Source organism: Choloepus didactylus, chromosome 17 (genome assembly GCF_015220235.1).
Source record: "Choloepus didactylus isolate mChoDid1 chromosome 17, mChoDid1.pri, whole genome shotgun sequence".
NCBI lineage: Eukaryota > Metazoa > Chordata > Mammalia > Pilosa > Megalonychidae > Choloepus > Choloepus didactylus.
The window spans coordinates 58,973,438-58,994,437 of record NC_051323.1 but is presented as its reverse complement, the minus strand read 5'-3'; the positions used below and the strand labels follow the sequence as shown (position 1 = coordinate 58,994,437).

At 39.5% G+C, this 21,000-nt stretch overlaps 1 protein-coding gene across 10 annotated transcripts in view; it reads left to right on the top strand.

Annotated features, from left to right (window-relative positions):
• The window catches only part of LTBP1 (latent transforming growth factor beta binding protein 1), a 413,770-nt gene that overhangs the window by 257,414 nt on the left and 135,356 nt on the right, over window positions 1–21,000 (top strand). For all 10 annotated transcript variants that reach the window (XM_037806447.1, XM_037806449.1, XM_037806448.1 and 7 more), the window contains 2 exons: window positions 4,454–4,556; window positions 8,565–8,636. In XM_037806447.1, coding sequence (XP_037662375.1) covers window positions 4,454–4,556; window positions 8,565–8,636 — 175 coding nt within the window. The remainder of the gene's footprint in view (window positions 1–4,453; window positions 4,557–8,564; window positions 8,637–21,000) is intronic.

Below are 21,000 nucleotides of genomic sequence, written 5' to 3'. Positions count from 1 at the left end.
ACACAGACTGAGGTAAACAGCTATGGAGATAAGGCAGAAGGAGGTGGTTAGACGTTCATCTGTCCAGACACTGCCCTGTTAGAGACAAGAGAGCATCAGAAGTGCTTGAGATTGACTCTAGTGTGTGGTGATTTTCACTTCCTAAATGGAGTAATACAACCTCTTGGTATTTATTGAGCATTGAGTCTTAGACCACAGAAATCATAGAGGTCATCTGTTCCCATATCCTGGGTGTCCCTCCGAGATGGTTCTTCAGGCTCTGCTACTAGTGGAGATATCAACCTCTTCCATTGTTGAGGAACATTAACTGTTGAAGACGTCTTCTACTTAATGAGTTGAATCCTATCTTCTTATGGTTTGCAGCCTTTAGTCCTGCTCATACATCCATCATGTCTCAGGCTACAACTTGCTTAACATAGATGACATAGCCATTATGTCCACACTTAGTTTTATTGTATCTCCTTTTTTCAGTTGATCCTCACTGGATCCTTCCAGAACTTTCATTCTTCTGCTTGCTCTGCTCCAGTTGGGTCATGCGTTTGCTGAATCCTAGCATTGCACATGGGGGTATAGCATCCCCTAATCTGCAGCCCAAGGTTATGTGAGCTTTTTGCTTGTTTGATAAAGATTTTTGATTCTGACTTGACATAGCTAAATATTGTGTTGAAAACCCAGCACATTTCTCCTGGGTTGCTTATCAGTAAGGTACACCTTGAAATGATGGCAGGTTTTCTCTGAAAATATGGTGAATAATTCACATACAAAAAATTACATTTGTGTTTTTAATGTGTATAAGTGACCTCAATCTCGGCATTAAAATGTAGTTAGAACGAATCAGTGTCCATGTGATGAAGTCACTGTGTCCATGTGAAGGAGATGCTACCAATCTCAGGGGAGGACATGCATAATGCCAACATCACCCTGTGCTCCCCAGGTGTGGCCTTTTTAGGATCCTTCTTGTACCTTTTCTTCCCCCAGGTATTTCCTACATGCAGGTGAGAGTCCTAGTGGCATTCAGTGGCCTGAGTGTGCCACAGAGATCTCTTAGGAGTTTTTTTGGCTGCACATTGGAGCCTGCTCATTGTCAGATAGCTAGAGGGCTGTATGTAAAACTTCGTGTCTTGTTATAACCATGACTTCATTCCTTGCAACCTGTTCTTACACTGTACAGACCCAGTTTTGAGAAGAACACACAGTACTGTGGTACCACCTACACTGCCATTTTTTTTTTTTTCGTTGATTTGGATGATTTGTGCTGCTTTTGGCTGTGGACCTACAAAAACAAAGCCATGGGATAAAGTGGCCTGAAGCCTGTAATGAAAACCTTGTACCTTTTTGAGGCCCGGTAGAGAGAAATGATTTATATTTGCCCTACCAAATAAAACATTCTAGGAATCCAAGGTGAAAATTGGATTTTAACTGCTATTAAAATTCTGAGCATATAAAATCAGCAAGTGTTGAGTGTTTTTGCTTGATTAAGAGAAGAAGCTAAATAGTCCAGTACAAGAATGATCTATATATGATGTTGACTAGGGTCTTAAATAAATCAAACTGACTTATAAAACTGGAAATAAACATTAAGAACACTTTAGTGCAGATTGTAAGAGCGGAGACCTCTGTGTTTTTAATATGATCATTGTATTCCTGGTCTTATGCCTGGAGCAGTCTACCCCCTTTCTTTTCTGTCCTTCATATTTCAGGGTTAAGCTTCAGTGTTTAAGCTACCTGACTCCAGCCAAAAGTATGTGCCTCTCTTCTCTCGGGCTCTCATTTGTTCTCTCTCTTCCCCTCTCTCCACCTTTCTGACTCTTTCCATCTCTTTGTCTTCTACCCACCTACCTACCTGTTATCACATTGGCAACACTTAGTGCCATGTGTGAGACTGTTCACCTCAGGTAGTCAAACACTGCGCTAAGAGCTCTGTCCCAGAGGAGACTTCGCCAAGTCAGGGTGTTAGTATCTACATACCGGTGCCCGCCACACAGCTGGCACTCGGTAACTGTGTACAGAACTGGGCTGTTTTGCAGAGGAGGGCATTATGCCATGGCCTGTGGTGGTCACTGCCTGCGATGCATGAAATGTAGTGATCCTTGGGCCTGATGAACTTAGCCTGGAGCTTTTATCAGTGCCTTCCTCAGAATTAGTGTCCTTCAGGTTCATCTAAGGAAGCATTTATCTTTGGCTACTTTCATCTAACTCCAGCTGTCTTTAACATCAGCTTTTATTTCGGGGAACTTGCTTTTGTCCCATAGGGCCATTGCCTGTTGAGTCTGGTAACTTTGAGTAGGCAGTTAAACTAAGTTGTTTGCTTGACAGAGTACCCACAATCTATTCCAATTATTCGCCTTGCACTCACTGAGGAATCTGCTAGACAGTAGGATCTCAAACAGGACATGTGGAACAGGGAGTTTTTATTCATAATAATAATAATAAATGAAAATGATAATAATATCTGAGTACTTGCATGTGCCAAGCCCAATGCTAAACACTGCACATGCATCTTCCCTTTTACTTAGCATGACCCATTGAGAAAGATCCTGTTACATGCGCTATGTTGTGGATGAGAAAATTTGTCTAAGATAACACCTGTACAAAGTCCTAGAGCCAGAATCTACATGCAGGCCTCTCTAACTTTTGAGTTGAGTTTTTAACCACAGTGGTTAAAACAGTGCAGTTTTTGGTGCACACACAACATCCTGTCAAAGTCATTAAAAGCCATAAAAACCTGAGAACATCAAAATTGTGATGTAACTGAAACTTCAGTAAGTGTGCCTGGCCTCCTTTGGTTTTGTTTTGTTTTACAATTTGGATATGTGGTGACTTAGAACCCTGACGAGACCACTGCCTGCCTTGACCCGGCAGGAAAGAAGCTCTACCCTGGACGCCTGCTGGGTGACTGGTGTCTGCTCCCTGCTGCCCATCTCGGGGTCACCACCTGCCCGGACTTCCCGTCACTAGCCTGGGTGTGGATGCTGGTTTCCTTTGGGAGTCATGTTGCCGCTCTTTGCCTGCATGGACTCCAGCCATCTGGCTTATTCCTTGGTTTGATTGTTCGTTCATTCATTCAGCATTTATTGAGCACTTTCAGTTTGTGCGTTGTATTGGGATATAAAGGTAAATAAGACACATGCATTTAATTCAAATGCACAGCAGAGGCAGTAAAACCGTATAGAAAGTACTATGGAGAAAAAAGGAGGGAGGAACTGACTTGAGCTGGGTCTGGTGAGAGGAATAGAGTTTCTCTGGGAAAGTGGGGAATGGAGGAAAAGGAGAAGGCATTCCGGAAGAGGAAATAGACTTGGGAAAAAAACATGGTTTGTTCAGAAAGTAAGAGCCTTCGCTGTGCCTGAAAGATAGATGCAGAGAGGAGATGGGGGGTGGGTTGGAGAGAAAGCTGGAAGGATTGTCTCAGGCAAGACCAAGAAGGACCATCGATTTCAGGCTAAAGGGGTTTGCGATCTTCAGGCACTAGAGTCGCGAGCTGTGTTATATCAGTAGAGTAATGTGATCATACCCATCTCTGGAAAGATCACTGGGAGCTGTTGGAGGATTTTGTGGCGGTTGAGGGAGAGGAAGGCAGAGTGACCTCCCTGAAGCCCTGTGTTTGCCCACGAGACAAAGATGTGGGGCCTGTGCCTCGCCTGCTCAGTGGGATGGAGAATCAGCTGGCTCTCCCTGCCCGACTGGCCTTTGGATCAGGAGGTGGAGCAGGATCTGTTTTCCTAGCCCATCCCTTCCCACTGAGTCGTTCTGACTTCAGGCTTCTCCCCCTTCTCAGACTGTTCCAATCTCCCCCAGTTGACCAGGAAACATGTCTTAACGTTTGACCACAAGTGTTGCCTCTAGGCCCTGCTCTCCGGCCTGCTTCCGCTGGCCTGCTTAAACCTGCTGTCACCTGCCCAGCTTGGCCAGCCCCCCGGGATCAGACCACTTGGCTGCCTGGAGCCTCTATCCTCTGCCAGAGCTGATTGGACTCGGCCCAGCCTCTCCTGCCCTGCCCCTGCCCTGGCCTTGGCGTTGTGGGAAGTGCAAAGCCTCTTGTAGATGGGACTTGTGCCACATCCTCAAGGCTCACACATACTGCACCCTTATGTTCCTGGTGAGCCACAGGAAGGACCTAAAGGGACAGTGAAGGCTTTAAATTTTGGGTTTATTTAAAAAAAGAAAATAAAATGCCATTGGAAACTTAAGTTTTAAAAAGTGCCCTGAACAGTGACAAATTTTGTGAGACTCTAAAAACGCCAAGAAGCTCTTCTGTGAAAAAATGCTTGTTCCTTTTAGTTCCATTTTCACTCTGTTCTGGTGTTTTGTATCAAGGTTTTATAGTGTTTATTCCCTCTAATTGCTTCTGTAACAAGGAAACTGTTAGAGGATGTGACCAGAAGCCCAGCCATGCCCGGAGCCCACTGTCCCGTGCCCCGTTAACCTGCTGTCTCACGCCTCCTCCTTGCAGTGTGGCAAAGCGCTCCCGGGCCTTTCCAAGCAAGAAGACTGCTGTGCAACCGTGGGCACCTCCTGGGGCTTTAACAAGTGCCAGAAATGCCCCAAGAAGCCACGTAAGTGACTCCCATCATTCCTCCTTTGCAGCTTAATGTGGCTCATCTGTTTCCTTAGGATCACTGTTATAATAACGAGGTATCATTAGACTTTCAAAGAACTCTCAGTGAATTCTAGAAGATAGTGCTATACTCTACTTTAAGAAACTTTGCAAGTCCGAGGAGGTTTTCATATCGATTCTGTTTTTTATAAGCTCATATACAGTGCCTTCTCCAGTTGGATAATTAAAAAAAAAAAGAAAAAGAGTCTTCTAAAAGGTGAGGAGTGAAAATAGCCTTTTTTCCCCTTGGGTGAAGAGAAAATATCATTTAAAATACTAATATTAAGGCTAAATGCTAAGATGTGTCAAGTCAGTGTTTAGAGGTTAAATTCCTTAAGTTAACGTTTTATTAGTATTCACAATTTATTGTGGTTTCAAAAATTTCACTAAAAGAAATGCTGAAGTTGAAAAGTAATTGGTTCTGATTGATTAAAGAAATTTGTGATTAGGAAGATGCAGTACTTTCTTCTTTTTATCTTGGTTATTACTTTGATACTATCACAGTCCTCAGCAACATGTTTCTATCTGTTTTAACCCCCCATGCTTTGATTAGTCCAAAAAGTCTTGTTTTTAGGTTTTGAAAAAATCCAGGTTTAAACCTTTGTCTTACTTTATTTCCAATTGTTGTTTGTCTTTTTAGTTTTTGCATGTTGCATTAACTCTGGATAAATCGATTTCTACTAAATATTTTTTAGAAAGACAGAGGTAACTTGCTTTAAGTTTGGCTTTTTCACACCTGCTCTTATTATGTTTTCGGCAGTAGAGCAAGTGATATTTTTCTTGAAAATTGTCTCTTGCCTCGTATAACTGAAGTTTTTTTATAGTTGTTTTTTATACTTTATGCTGCAAGGAATTTCTCATTTGCTTCAATTGCATGATTTCTACTTTGATTGGTTTTCTCAACTGTCTTTAAATCGCTCTGTATCTCTCTGTTCAATCTAGAATCTGCCACCTTGGAATATCTTTCTTCTATACTATTTGTCTTCTACTGGCAAAATAATGTGTTTTAAATAATTGTCCTCACTTGGACTTCCTTGTCTCTCAGATTTACAGGTCCTCTAAATCTCTTGTTGCCTATAGTTTATTTCATTTATTTCTTTGATATTGCCCCTGTCTTCTTTTAGTGGACTGATTTGTGGAAATGCCCAGTAAAGTTTCTGTTAATTAATGAATTCTTCATTTAGGTAAAAGGCCACATAGACAAGTACCTCAGTACTGAGAGAATGTCCCCAGTGGACTTTCTAAGCTGATTGGAGATTGCTTTGCAATGTGGTTTTCCAGCAAGTGGGTTGAGTATAATGATCTCTTCTCACTGGAAGATCCACTTGCCTAAAATTATCTTGACAACCTGGCCAGAGGGATGTCTGGGAAACATTTGGTATGATTTAAAGAGCATAGAGTTTGGAGTTAGGTGGACCTGAGTTTGCCTCCCAGTTCTTTCATTCACTTTGAGTTTTCTGGGCCATTGAACAGGAGTCTATTTCTGAAATTGTTAAAAAGTGTCCCTCACCCCCTTTTTTTCCTACCTGCCCTTCATTTACCCTGTATGTTTGTCTGTAGGAATAGCATGGAGGGTGATGTGTTTCTCACTGCTAGGCCTAAGGAGTCTAAGGATTGAGGATGAGAAACGTCAGGTTTCAACTTTGTTTTGGGGCTAAGTTTATGTTCTCTAATGCTTTCTCTGTTGTCTCCTTTATTTATTTATTCTCTGTTTCTCCCTTCCTTCTGTATCATTCTTAGCTGCTGTTTCTTCCTCCTTTGTCCAAATCCCAAAGTAGCAGGAAGGGAACAGAAGTTAGGGCTAAAGGGAATCATATAGTTGTTTTTTTTTAACCCCTAACTTCCACTCTTGACCTTTGGTCATTTTTATCTGGAGTTGTATCATGTGGGGATAAATTCACCACTTTGTATGGTTTCATTAGCTCTACATTTTAATCTCGGGAACAAATGGAAGTAGAATGTGAAAGTACGACGTTGCTATCACTTTTTTCTAAATGTCGATGAAAGTGAATTCATATGTTGGCTCGTGTATAAAACTGATGAGACTGCTTCCACTTCAGGTTGGGCGGCGTGGATTATTAGTGAAATAAACTATTACCATCTTGACATTTACTTTCTTTGTGCTGTCTTAAGTGACTCACTCCCAAGAAACACACTCAGGGTCACATTCTTCCTGTGTCATTTAAAAAACTTTCCTTCCCTCGGTTGGTACTACTCCCTAATTCATATTCATTTTGGAAGAGAGCAGACTTTCCTTGGCTTTATACTCTATGGTTTTGTGTTCCGTGATTTTTTTTTTTCACTCCAAGTGGTTCAAACTTCAGTTTTCAAGTGGCTTTTATTTCATGTTTGAAGTTTTTGTTTAGCCACATACAGAAAGACCTTTCGTTGTTGAAAACTTAGTTTTAAATCTGCAAATGATTTCATTAAGTAGTCTGTAATCTATTAGAAATGTGCTTAGCATGAAAAAGGTTACTTGTCCTTTAAACATTTTTAGAAGAACATTAACATAGAATCCTAAACTGAGGCAGACTATAAGAGATCATCTGATCTGCCTCCTTGCTTTGAAGCAGATGAAGGCTGAAACTTTCAAAATAAGTTGTCTTTTGCCTTTGAACAATTCAGAGACCCCACACACTCTGCAGGTAACATGCTCACAGTGTCTTTGTCAAATGGGATAAGACTGGACACCAGTACAACATGCCAACATCTCCCTTCTTTTTACTCGTTATACCCATACGCCTCACTTTAATCTTTCTCTTTGGGAATTCAGAAATATCTAAGAGAGGGGGGATACAGAAAAGAAAGGAGGAGAGGTACACCACTAGCCAACAGTCACCCTTTTTGGAGGGCAAAATAATTTCATTTTCCAAAAGAAAAATGGAGCATCAGCTTTCCCTCTTTGTTCCTCATTTAAGTCTCTATAGTGGTTACCATCCATCCTATTATGATTACAGCCCATTTTCTATTGCTCATTTCTCTCTTAGTAAACGAATACCTTATACTACGTAGGAAATTACGGTAACATCTGTCATTTACTAAGCAACTTATGTCAGGCACTGTGGTTGGAATTCCCCTTGAATTGTTTCTAATTTCCACAACAGCCCACCCGGCCCAGTAGATGTGAATGTCCCCATTTTAGAGAATTGCAATTTGAAGTCAGAAAGATTGTTTGCCAAGGTCACGTAGCTACTAATAAGTGGAGCCAAGACTTGAACTCAGGTCCTTCTGGTCCCCAAACTCACGCTCTGTCCACAGTGCTGGTGGTCTCTCAGGACTGAGTTTTGGGTATCAAAACCTCAGTGATTGTGATTTTGGTATAGACTAGTGACTGTCATATTTCTATCGTTTATAAGTTTACTGAGTGATGAATTATCCAACCACAGCAGTCCTTGTGATTTCATAGCTTCTCATCACCAGCCTATTCCTCCCAGCTTCATAGTAGTCAGACTCAGTTTATCACATGGACACTTGAGCCTGTAATTAAGGGGTCATGAAATTTATTGTCTAAACTGGGGCTCTTTTGAGAATGAAATGGAGTGCTGTTAATTAACTTTTCTGGAACAGTAGGCATAGCCCAGGACCTACCACAGGAGGTTTGCGCATCCTATCTGTGATGGATAGGGAAATCCAACTGCCTGAAACAAATCATCAGGGAGGAGTAGATTGTTTGTGATATAAATATTTAATCACCAATTAGAAGAAAATATAGAACAGTCTTCTGATTCTCTCAATTGATGTAATAAAGGTTTACAGATAAGTTCTTGGGACTAGGCCTATTTTAAAATACCAAGTATATCAAAAAGAAGATAATGTGGAAAAATTGTAAAGATATGTATTCAATTGGTATTTTATAAATGATTGAGTCCACTGATGCTTTAAATGGTTTTGATTATCACATATAGTAATTTAGGATTGTAAGAATTTAAATGAAGCATGTAACAAAAAATTATTTCTTCCCTAACAGTGTATCATGGATATAACCAAATGACGGAATGTCTGCAAGGTTATAAGCGGGTTAACAACACTTTTTGTCAAGGTAAGGTTAACTGAATTCATTGGTATGGACTTAAGAGTTGTGACTTTTTAGAAAAGTGGGTTGTTGCCACAAGTTGCTCATTAGGCTAGCCTGTGATCACCCAGTGACCTACCTCCTACTCACTCAATTTAGCTGAGGAAATATTGAGGCTTAATGTATGGTTGTTCACTATCATTTAACTTTGTGGATCTTGTCTTCTTTCTATTAAATAGTAATATCACATTACAGAGTGGCCTGTGGTCTCCGTGTTAGTCTCTTCCCATCCATGAATGGACAGGTAGACACACACACGCGCACGCGCACACACACACACACCTGGCAGAACTACTTCTTTGCTGACAAATGACTGGGATGCAGGATCCCCTTTTCTTTTCAGAATATTGCTGACCACCTAGAAATTCAGTTAGAGAAAGTCAGTGTCCCGTACTATCTTAATTTTGGCACTAAGTATCAGAGTGGGCACACTTTTTCCTAGGGAATAGAAAAAGCTGTGTAGCTAAATGTGAGATATTTGAGTACTTTTGCTCAGTTTTTTAAGAAATGCATGGCAGAGTGTCACAAGCAAAAATCATCTAGTTCATTGTCTACACTTTACAAAATGAGAGAACTAAAGTCCAGAGAGGTTGTGACACTCCAGTGACTACATAAAGCTGAGGTGGTAACTCAGGTTTACCAAATTCTAGTTTAGTACCCTTCATATGATAATCGTATTTGTTTCATTTACTTTGTGGGTATCTGATTAATGCTCCTCATTTCCCTTTAGATGTCTAGGATGAAGGCATTGTTGTCATTAACATGGAAATATATGTGCTTTGAAATACACAGAGAAACAGAGAGCCCGTTAGAAGTTTTTTTGGTTTCCTTTCTGTTGTTGTTGTTGTTTTTTGAACCAAAAGGCTTTCAAGAACAGAGCACATGTCCCTTAACTTCTGTCTGGGGCTCTTTACTCTTCACTATCTGTGTCCATGAGATAGAGTAGATTAAGGTCATGTTACAAAGTATAGATAAGCCCTCTTTTAAAATAGTTATATCAAAGGAATATCATCAATTTCTGAGAATTTCCTTAAGTACATTATTTATTCCATTGTGTATCTGTGTAGTTGTTATGGTATGCCTGGCCTCTGTTGACTTAAAAAGCTGTTCTTTGAAATGCATATAGGTCCATCATATCTTTCAAAGGTTTTACATTACACTGTAATAAGCCCTAATCATATGTGAGACAATGTTGGAAAGTTATAATTAACTGCTCAAGGAGAGGACACCAAGATACCTTTTGAGAAACATCTGCAAACCTTAGTAACATGGGAATAATGGACTGATCAACATAATTTTTTTTTTTTTTCATTTATACCACCACTTTATTTATACAGTTGGCTTATTATGTACACACATGCACAATTACAGCCTCATAAACTTTCAACCACACATTTAGTCCCGTTTGTTTTCTTTTTTTTTCAGTATACACATTTTCTATAATTTATTCCCCTTTAATACTAAATATAAAATCAGTGATTTCACCAATGTCTTTATTTTTTTTTTTAATCATCATTTTATTGAGATATATTCACATACCACGCAGTCATACAAAACAAATTGTACTTTCGATTGTTTACAGTACCATTACATAGTTGTACATTCATCACCTAAATCAATCCCTGACACCTTCATTAGCACACACACAAAAATAACAAGAATAATAATTAGAGTGAAAAAGAGCAATTGAAGTAAAAAAGAACACTAGGTACCTTTGTCTGTTTGTTTGCTTCCCCTACTTTTCTACACATCCATCCATAAACTAGACAAAGTGGAGTTTGGTCCTTATGGCATTCCCAATCCCACTGTCACCCCTCATAAGCTACATTTTTATACAACTGTCTTCGAGATTCATGGGTTCTGGGTTGTAGTTTAATAGATTCAGGTATCCACCACCAGCTACCCCAATTCTTTAGAACCTAAAAAAGGTTGTCTAAAGTGTGCGTAAGAGTGCCCACCAGAGTGATCTCTCGGCTCGTTTTGGAATCTCTCTGCCACTGAAGCTTATTTCCTTTCCTTTCACATCCCCCTTTTGGTCAAGAAGATGTTCTCCATCCCACGATGCCGGGTCTACATTCCTCCCCGGGAGTCATATTCCACGTTGCCAGGGAGATTCACTTCCCTGGGTGTCTGATCCCACGTAGGGGGGAGGGCAGTGATTTCACCTTTCAAGTTGGCTTAGCCAGAGAGAGAGGGCCACATCTGAGCAACAAAGAGGCATTCAGGAGGAGACTCTTAGGCACAAATACAGGGAGGCCTAGCCTCTCCTTTGCAGCAGCCGTCTTCCCAAGGGTAAAACTTATGGTAGAGGGCTCAACCCATCAAACCACCAGTCCCCTATGTCTGTGGTCATGTTAGCAACCATGGAGGTGGGGTAGGCGAATACCCCTGCATTCTCCACAGGCTCCTCAAGGGGGCACTACATCTTTTTTTTTTTTTTTTCCTTGTTTGTCTTTTTTCTTTTCTTTTTTTTTTTTTTTTTAACTTTCCCTTCTTTTTTCAAATCAACTGTATGAAAAAAAAAGTTAAAAAGAAAACAAACATACAATAAAAAAACATTTCAAAGAGACCATAGCAAGGGAGTAAGAAAAAGACAACTAACCTAAGATAACTGCTTAACTTCCAACATGTTCCTAATTTACCCCAAGAAAGTTACATAATATAGCAACATTTCAGTGAACTTGTTCCTACTACATCCATCAGAAATTAACAGACCATAGTCATTTCTGGGCATCCCCAGAACGTTAAATAGCTTATCTGTTCTTCTTGGATTATTGTTCCCCCTTCCTTAATTGCTCTCTACTGCTAGTTCCCCTACATTCTACATTATAAACCATTTGTTTTACATTTTTCAAAGTTCACATTAGTGGTAGCATATAATATTTCTCTTTTTGTGCCTGGCTTATTTCGCTCAGCATTATGTCTTCAAGGTTCATCCATGTTGTCATATGTTTCACCAGATCGTTCCTTCTTACTGCCGCGTAGTATTCCATCGTGTGTATATACCACATTTTATTTATCCACTCATCTGTTGAAGGACATTTGGGTTGTTTCCATCTCTTGGCAATTGTGAATAATGCTGCTATGAACATTGGCGTGCAGATATCTGTTCGTGTCACTGCTTTCCGATCTTCCGGGTATATACCGAGAAGTGCAATCGCTGGATCGAATGGTAGCTCTATATCTAGTTTTCTAAGGAACTGCCAGACTGACTTCCAGAGTGGCTGAACCATTATACAGTCCCACCAACAATGAATAAGAGTTCCAATTTCTCCACATCCCCTCCAGCATTTGTAGTTTCCTGTTTGTTTAATGGCAGCCATTCTAACCGGTGTTAGATGGTATCTCATTGTGGTCTTAATTTGCATCTCTCTAATAGCTAGTGAAGCTGAACATTTTTTCATGTGTTTCTTGGCCATTTGTATTTCCTCTTCAGAGAACTGTCTTTTCATATCTTTTGCCCATTTTATAATTGGGCTGTCTGTACTATTGTCATTGAGTTGTAGGATTTCTTTGTATATGCAAGATATCAGTCTTTTGTCAGATACATGGTTTCCAAAAATTTTTTCCCATTGAGTTGGCTGCCTCTTTACCTTTTTGAGAAATTCCTTTGAGGTGCAGAAACTTCTAAGCTTGAGGAGTTCCCATTTATCTATTTTCTCTTTTGTTGCTTGTGCTTTGGGTGTAAAGTCTAGGAAGTGGCCTCCTAATACAAGGTCTTGAAGATGTTTTCCTACATTATCTTCTAGGAGTTTTATGGTACTTTCTTTTATATTGAGATCTATGGTCCATTTTGAGTTAATTTTTGTGTAGGGGGTGAGGTAGGGGTCCTCTTTCATTCTTTTGGATATGGATATCCAACTCTCCCAGCCCCATTTGTTGAAAAGACCATTATGGCTCAGTTCGGTGACTTTAGGGGCCTTATCAAAGATCAGTCGGCCATAGATCTGAGGGTCTATCTCTGAATTCTCAATTCGATTCCATTGATCTATATGTCTATCTTTGTGCCAGTACCATGCTGTTTTGGCAACTGTGGCTTAATAATAAGCTTCAAAGTCAGGGAGTGTAAGTCCTCCCACTTCGTTTTTCTTTTTTAGAGTGTCTTTAGCAATTCGAGGCATCTTCCCTTTCCAAATAAATTTGATAACTAGCTTTTCCAAGTCTGCAAAGTAGGTTGTCGGAATTTTGATTGGGATTGCATTGAATCTGTAGATGAGTTTGGGTAGAATTGACATCTTAATGACATTTAGTCTTCCTATCCATGAACATGGAATATTTTTCCATCTTTTAAGGTCCCCTTCTATTTCTTTTAGTAGAGTTATGTAGTTTTCTTTGTATAGGTCTTTTACATCTTTGGTTAAGTTTATTCCTAGGTACTTGATTTTTTTAGTTGCTATTGAAAATGGTATCTTTTTCTTGAGTGTCTCTTCAGTTTGTTCATTTCTAGCATATAGAAACATTACTGACGTATGTGCATTAATCTTGTATCCCGCTACTTTGCTAAATTTGTTTATTAGCTCTAGTAGGTGTATCGTTGATTTCTCAGGGTTTTCTAGATATAAGATCATATCATCTGCAAACAATGACAGTTTTACTTCTTCTTTTCCAATTTGGATGCCTTTTATTTCTTTGTCTTGCCGGATTGCCCTGGCTAGCACTTCCAGCACAATGTTGAATAACAGTGGTGACAGCGGGCATCCTTGTCTTGTTCCTGATCTTAGAGGGAAGGCTTTCAGTCTCTCACCATTGAGTACTATGCTGGCTGTGGGTTTTTCATATATGCTCTTTATCATGTTGAGGAAGTTTCCTTCAATTCCTACCTTTTGAAGTGTTTTTATCAAAAAGGGATGTTGGATTTTGTCAAATGCTTTTTCAGCATCTATTGAGATGATCAATTGATTTTTCCCTTTCGAGTTTTTAATGTGTTGTAATACATTGATTGTTTTTCTTATGTTGAACCATCCTTGCATGCCTGGAATGAACCCCACTTGGTCATGGTGTATGATTTTTTTAATGTGTCTTTGGATTCGATTTGCAAGTATTTTGTTGAGGATTTTTGCATCTATATTCATTAGGGAGATTGGCCGGTAGTTTTCCTTTTTTGTAGCATCTTTGCCTGGTTTTGGTATTAGATTGATGTTAGCTTCATAAGATGAGTTAGGTAGTGTTCCATTTTTTTCAATGTTTTGAAAGAGTTTGAGTAAGATTGGTGTCAGTTCTTTCTGAAAAGTTTGGTAGAATTCCCCTGTGAAGCCATCTGGCCCTGGGCATTTATTTGTGGGAAGATTTTTGATGACTGATTGGATCTCTTTGCTTGTGATGGGTTGGTTGAGGTCTTCTATTTCTTCTCTGGTCAGTCTAGGTTGTTCATATGTTTCCAGGAAATTGTCCATTTCTTCTACATTATCCAGTTTGTTGCCATACAGTTGTTCATAATATCCTCTTATAATTTTTTTAATTTCTTCAGGATCTGCAGTTATGTCACCTTTTTCATTCATTATTTTGTTTATATGGGTCTTCTCTCTTTTTGATTTTGTCAGTCTAGCTAGGGGCTTGTCAATCTTGTTGATCTTCTCAAAGAACCAACTTTTGGTGATATTTATCCTTTCTATTGTTTTTTTGTTCTCTATGTCATTTATTTCTGCTTTAATCCTTGTTATTTCTTTTCTTGTACTTGGTTTAGGATTGGTTTGCTGTTCATTTTCTAGCTTCTTCAGTTGATCCATTAGTTCTTTGATTTTGGCTCTTTCTTCCTTTTTAATATATGCGTTTAGTGCTATAAATTTCCCCCTTAGCACTGCTTTTGCTGCATCCCATAGGTTTTGGTATGTTGTGTTCTCATTTTCATTCGTCTCTATATATTTAGCAATTTCTCTTGCTATTTCTTCTTTAACCCACTGATTGTTTAGGAGTGTGTTGTTTAACCTCCAGGTATTTGTGAATTTTCTAAGTCTCTGATGGTTATTGACTTCTAATTGTATTCCATTGTGGTCAGAGAATGTGCTTTGAATAATTTCAATCTTTTTAAATTTATTGAGGCTTGTTTTATGTCCCAGCATATGATCTATTCTGGAGAAAGTTCCGTGAGCACTAGAAAAGTATGTGTATCCTGGTGATTTGGGATGTAATGTCCTGTAGATGTCTGTTAAATCTAATTCATTTATCAGATTGTTTAGGTTTTCAATTTCCTTATTGGTCTTCTGTCTGGTTGATCTATCTATAGGAGAGAGTGATGTGTTGAAGTCTCCCACAATTATTGTGGAAACATCAATTGCTTCCTTTAGTTTTGCCAATGTTTCTCTCATGTATTTTGTGGCACCTTGATTGGGTGCATAGACATTTACGATTGTTATTTCTTCTTGCTGAATTGCCCCTTTTATTAGTATGTAGTGGCCTTCTTTGTCTCTCAAAACATCCCTGCATTTGAAGTCTATTTTATCTGAGATTAATATTGCTACACCTGCTTTCTTTTGGCTGTAGCTTGCATGAAATATTTTTTTCCATCCTTTCACTTTCAGTTTCTTTGTGTCCCTGTGTCTAAGATGAGTCTCTTGTATGCAACATATTGATGGTTCATTTTTTTTGATCCATTCTGCGAATCTATATCTTTTAATTGGGGAGTTTAATCCATTTACATTCAACGTTAAAACCGTGAAGGCATTCTTGAATCGGCCATCTTATCCTTTGGATTATGTTTGCCATATTTTTCCCTCTCTCTATTAATATCCTTTATTGTACCCATACCGAATCTCTTTAGTACTGAACCTTTCTCCAAGTCTCTCTGTCCTGTCTTTGTTTCTCTGTCTGTAGGGCTCCCTTTAGTATCTCCAGTAGGGCAGGTCTCTTGTTAGCAAATTCTCTCAGCATTTCTTTGTCTGTGAAAAATTTAAGCTCTCCCTCAAATTTGAAGGAGAGCTTTGCTGGATAAAGTATTCTTGGCTGGAAATTCCTCTCACTCAGAATTTTAAATATATCGTGCCACTGCCTTCTCGCCTCCATGGTGGCTGCTGAGTAGTCACTACTTAGTCTTATGCTGTTTCCTTTGTATGTGGTGAATTGCTTTTCTCTTGCTGCTTTCAGAACTTGCTCCTTCTCTTCTATGTTTGACAGTGTGATCAGTGTATGTCTCGGAGTGGGTTTATTTGGATTTATTCTATTTGGAGTTCGCTGAGCATTTATGATTTGTGTATTTATGTTGTTTAGAAGATTTGGGAAGTTTTCCCCAACAATTTCTTTGAATACTCTTCCTAGACCTTTACCCTTTTCTTCCCCTTCTGGGACACCAATGAGTCTTATATTCGGACGTTTCATATTATCTATCATATCCCTGAGGTCCATTTTGAGTTTTTCAATTTTTTTCCCCATTCTTTCTTTTATGCTTTCATTTTCCATTCTGTCATCTTCCAGGTCACTGATTCGTTGTTCAACTTCCTCTAGTCTTGTACTATGAGTGTCCAGAATCTTTTTAATTTGGTCAACAGTTTCTTTAATTTCCATAAGATCATCCATTTTTTTATTTAGTCTTGCAATGTCTTCTTTATGCTCTTCTAGGGTCTTCTTGATTTCCTTCATATCCCGTACTATGGTCTCATTGTTCATCTTTAGTTCTTTGAGTAGCTGCTCTAGGTGTGTCTCTTCTGGTCTTTTGATTTGGGTGCTTGGGCTTGGGTTATCCATATCGTCTGGTTTTTTCATATGCTTTATAATTTTCTGTTGTTTTTGGCCTCGTGGCATTTGCTGAACTTGATAGGGTTCTTTTAGGGTTTGTAGACCAGTTGAAGTCCTTATCTCTAATTTATCAGATCTACAGCTTCGTGGAGTACACTTTCTCTAACTAACCAGCAGGTGGCGTCCACGAGCCACCTGTTCTCCACAAGCCAGATCTCCCCTGCTTAGCCTTTTTGTTGAGTGGGGGAGTGAGTCTTGTGGGGCCCAATTGGTGTACCAAGCTTGCGTGTGTAGTTGGTGTTGCCTGCCCTGTATGTGGGGCGTGTTTCTGGGCAGTCGGGGAGGGGGGGTGGCCCTAACAGTCAAATCTCCCTGATGATCCTAGAGTTTTAAAGCTACTGCAATAGTCTAATCCTTCAGTTCAGTCCTGCCACAGTTTGTCTCTGCCACTGACCCACAAGTCTTTGGTATTGGCGTATGGCTCCTGAGACTTGCAAGTGGGCCCCTCTTCCAGGCTGTGCACCCCGGGTCCTCTGTTGAGGGATGACTGTGCTATGTCACAGGTGAGTGCCGTCCCCCCAGGGCAGTTCTGGGCTGCTGGGCTGTGTTGGGAGGCTCCCAGTCTGCTCAAATGATGGCTGAATGGGGCTCTGTTAATTCACACTGCTCCCCCTTCCCAGCTCTGGGACATTCAGCTGAGGTTGCAGGGAAGGCTAATGTCCACGCCCAGTTTTGTGGTGTGTGCCTGTTATTTGAAGCACTTCCGTCACACTGGGTTGTCTGGGGCAGCTCTGGGCTATGGGGCTGGCGATGGGCAGGAGTGTTTCCTGTCCACCAGGATGGTGGCTGTGAGCGGACACCCCCCTTTTCTTGGGAAGTTGTGTTGTTTAGTGAATTTTCTCAGCCACTGGATTATTGCCTTTTGTCTCAGAGCTCTCTTAGTTCTGCTCTTGACTTGACGTGCCCAAATTTCAATTCTTTGAAGCTTTCTGTATTGAGCTTCTTAGAGTAATTGTTTTAGAAAAAGCAAAAAGGATTTAAAAAAAAAAAAAAAAAAAAAAAAAACGGCCCTCCTCAGAGATCTAATGGGTTATTTAAATGCTAATAGACAAAGCAACCAGGGCCATTAAGGAAAGGTGCACAGGGCAGAGAGATCAGCCTTGCTTCGGGATTTGCATATGCGCCTCAAGGCCTGATCTCCGCCCTTCCCCTTTCTGTGTTCACCAGAACTCCAAAAATCCTCTGCTTTTATTTTGGAGTTTTTCGTGTTGTTTTTTTTCTATGCCTGTCTCCTCTCTGCTGGGCTGGCTGCTCTCAGAGTCTCTGGTGTCTGGTCTCAGTCTATCTATGGTTGGAGTTTGAATCAGTAGAATGAGTTTCCCATAAGAGCAGCCACTGCAATTCTCCCTTCTCCTTCCTGGAGCTGACAGCCCCTCCTCCCCCGGGACTGACCCTGGCAGGGAGGGGCGCAGGTCCCCTGGCCGCAAAAACTTACAGATTTCGCTGATCTCAGCAGTTCCACGTTTTCATGAGTGTTGTATGAAGTATGCCCAAAGACAGATTGCTCTGTGGTGTCCAGTCCACGCAGTTCCTGGCTTTTTACCTACTTTCCTGGAGGAGTAACTAAAACATACAGCTCACCAGTCTGCCATCTTGCCCCGCCTTCCTGATCAACATAATTTTACAATCAGTAGAACTTAAGATATAAATGAATTGGATGAAATAGATGAAATAATGAATGAATGAATCAAATAAATGAATGATAGATCTATTCGGGATTATATACCAAGTTATTGCTTCATAGATTTGGATAAAAATCTTTGTAACAAAAGCTCAAGCCCATTCTGGGAGTACATTTATAGAAAGAGAATGAGCAGGTCATTGGAAGTAACAGTTTCATTGCACTCTATGCAATTCAGACTGCATTTGGGATTTTGGTGTTCAGTTTTCATTGTCTTTTGGGTAATAGGGTCAAGCAAGCTTGTGAAGGGCCTGGAAACATGAGTGTGTTTAGCCTGGAGAAGTACAGACTGAACAGAAACATAATGATTGCCTTTAAGTGTTTGATTGATTGTCCTACAAAGCAAGAGTTTTTATGAGTTGCTTCAAAAGCCAAAGTCAGCAAGATGGAGTTACAGAGAGGCATGTTTAGAACAACTTACAAGAAAGCCTTTTCTGTAGAATAGAGTTTCCCACACTGTAATGAAATGTCTTGGGACTTACCCAACAGATACCAAATAACCATTGGCCGGGGATGCTATGGAGAATTTCTGTCATGTGTAGTACACAAGGCTATGTCACCCCCTAGTACCTTCCAGTTCTGTGATGCTGTCATTATACTCTGTCCCCTGGGACAGAAGCTGTGCATGAGAGGGAAGAAATAATATTTTGACCTGGCACACAAGCTTTAGCCCTGGTCTTCTAGTTTCCTGAGAGTTCCCCGTGATTAGATATGGCTGCTTGCTGTATTAGACGGTAGGTCAGGGGAACGTCCTTATTTATCCTCACCATTCTAATCATGCATGGCTAATTGTTAAATGCTTTCTCCAGAATGTCAGATGTTCCTAATTTCTCTGAATGTCACATGATGGGCAATATACATGTGTTCTCCTCCTTCCGTGTGTGTGTGTGTGTGTGTGTGTATGTGTGTGTGCATGCATGTGTGCATGTTTGCCATTTGTCACCATTCATAGGTATTTGAGGACAGGAGACCTATTCTTTTGAGTGTTTTATGGTGTTATTTCCTCCTTATATATTTTGAAGAATTCACTGGAGAAAACTTCTGGACTTGGGGTTTTCTTTATAGAACAGGTTTTAATTAGGGATTCAGTTTCTTCAATAACTAGAACCTTATTCAAATTTTCCATTACTCTTTGTCAGTTTTGGTAATTTGTATTATTTTAGAAATTTGTTTATTTCATCCAGATTTTCACATGTATTCATATGAGTTTTTTCTTAATATGCCCTTATCATTTTAATGTCTCTAGGATATATAGTGATTTTCTCCTTTTAATTCTGATATTCATTATTTGTGCTAGTTGCCTTTTTTCCTTGATCAGTCTTGGCAGAGGTTTATCAATTTTATTGATTTTTTAAAATCAATTTTTGACTTTATTGAAAACTTTTGTTTTCTATTTCATTAACTTCTGTATTTCCTTTTTTTCTATCTTCCTTTTGTTTAGCTTGCTGGTGTTTTCTGACTTCTTTCAGATGCACACTAAGATCACTGATTTTAGCCTTTCTTATTTTCTAACATGTAAATTTAAGGCTATAAATTTCCATTAGTCCAAACTCCAGCTTTATCTGACTCCCTCAGAGTTAACATAGTCTCACTTCACAAAAAATACAGAAATCTTTCCACCAAATAGCTCCATTTTCCCTTGTTGGCCTGGGATCAAGCTCCTGCTCATGCTTCCTACCAGTCCCCTGGCAAAAACTGCTGTGAAAAACCCCAAGATATTACTAATATCCCCTCCTACTTTGTTTTGAAATTGTTTACATTGTATATAAGTATCTCTGTCTCATTCATTTTTGTAAATTCAGAGGACAGAGCTTATAATAGGTGTTCAAAAATATTTGATGAGTAAATGGAATCATTTTTATTGATAGGAGGCTTCTTATAGCTTTATTTTAATTGGTCAAGTACCAGTGACTTTCACATAAAATCAGGATATTTTCAGTGATTCCTGATAAGCACAGCAGCCATAAATCTATAAAGTGGAATTACAAAACTAAGGAATAATAACAAATAGCTGAGGCTTCGTTAACTATGTGCCAGATACTTTGCTGAATAAGTACTTAATGTCTATTACTCTCTTTAATCCTCAAAATATCTTTTTGAGGTAGGTGCTGTTATTATCCCCATTTTACGCGTGGAGAAAGTGAGACCCGAGAGGTTAAGAACCTTGCTGTGGCATATAACTAGTAACTGCCAGATGTAGAAATCAAGTCCAGGTAGACTGTGATGAGAATCTAAGCAACCACCTTGTGCTATTGTAGAGGAAGGGAACTAACGTTTATCGATCACCTATTATGTGTTGGTCCGTATGCTGTGCTCTTTATTCATATCCTATGAGATCTGAATATTATTAATCCCAAGATGAAACAGACACAGAGAGAGTATGTAACTTTCCCATTGTCACACAAATAATTAGAGGCCTAACTAGGCTTCAATTCCCAAGCCACCTCTATTTCTATGTACAACATGGCTTCCTTTAGTAATTTTCTATGTATTTGTAAAGTATTAATATAGATACAAGATAATAGGAACAGAAGATATGCTGTATGTTCTGAGAGCTAGTGGAGATCAAAGCAATTAATATTAAGTTGGTTTTGTTTAATAAGAAAAGATGGTTTCCAGTGGATTTCTTTTGGCTGGTTCAAAGTTCTGTACAGCTCATAATTTAAAGATACCAGTTTAGAAGTGAAAGTGAAAATTTGCAACTCGTCACTTGCTCTTTCATTTAGCAGAATAGAATGGAAAATTCTTTGAATAATTGCTTGAGCTTTGTAATCTCCTCTAATGGCATATCTGAATGACCTTTAACAAGTTTTGTTCATACTGAGCATATCAAATGGTTCCTACTTGGTCGGTTCCGCTGATGGTCAGTAACATTAAATCCTGGCTTATGTTTGTCTCAGGAGGATATTTGCAGAACAGTAT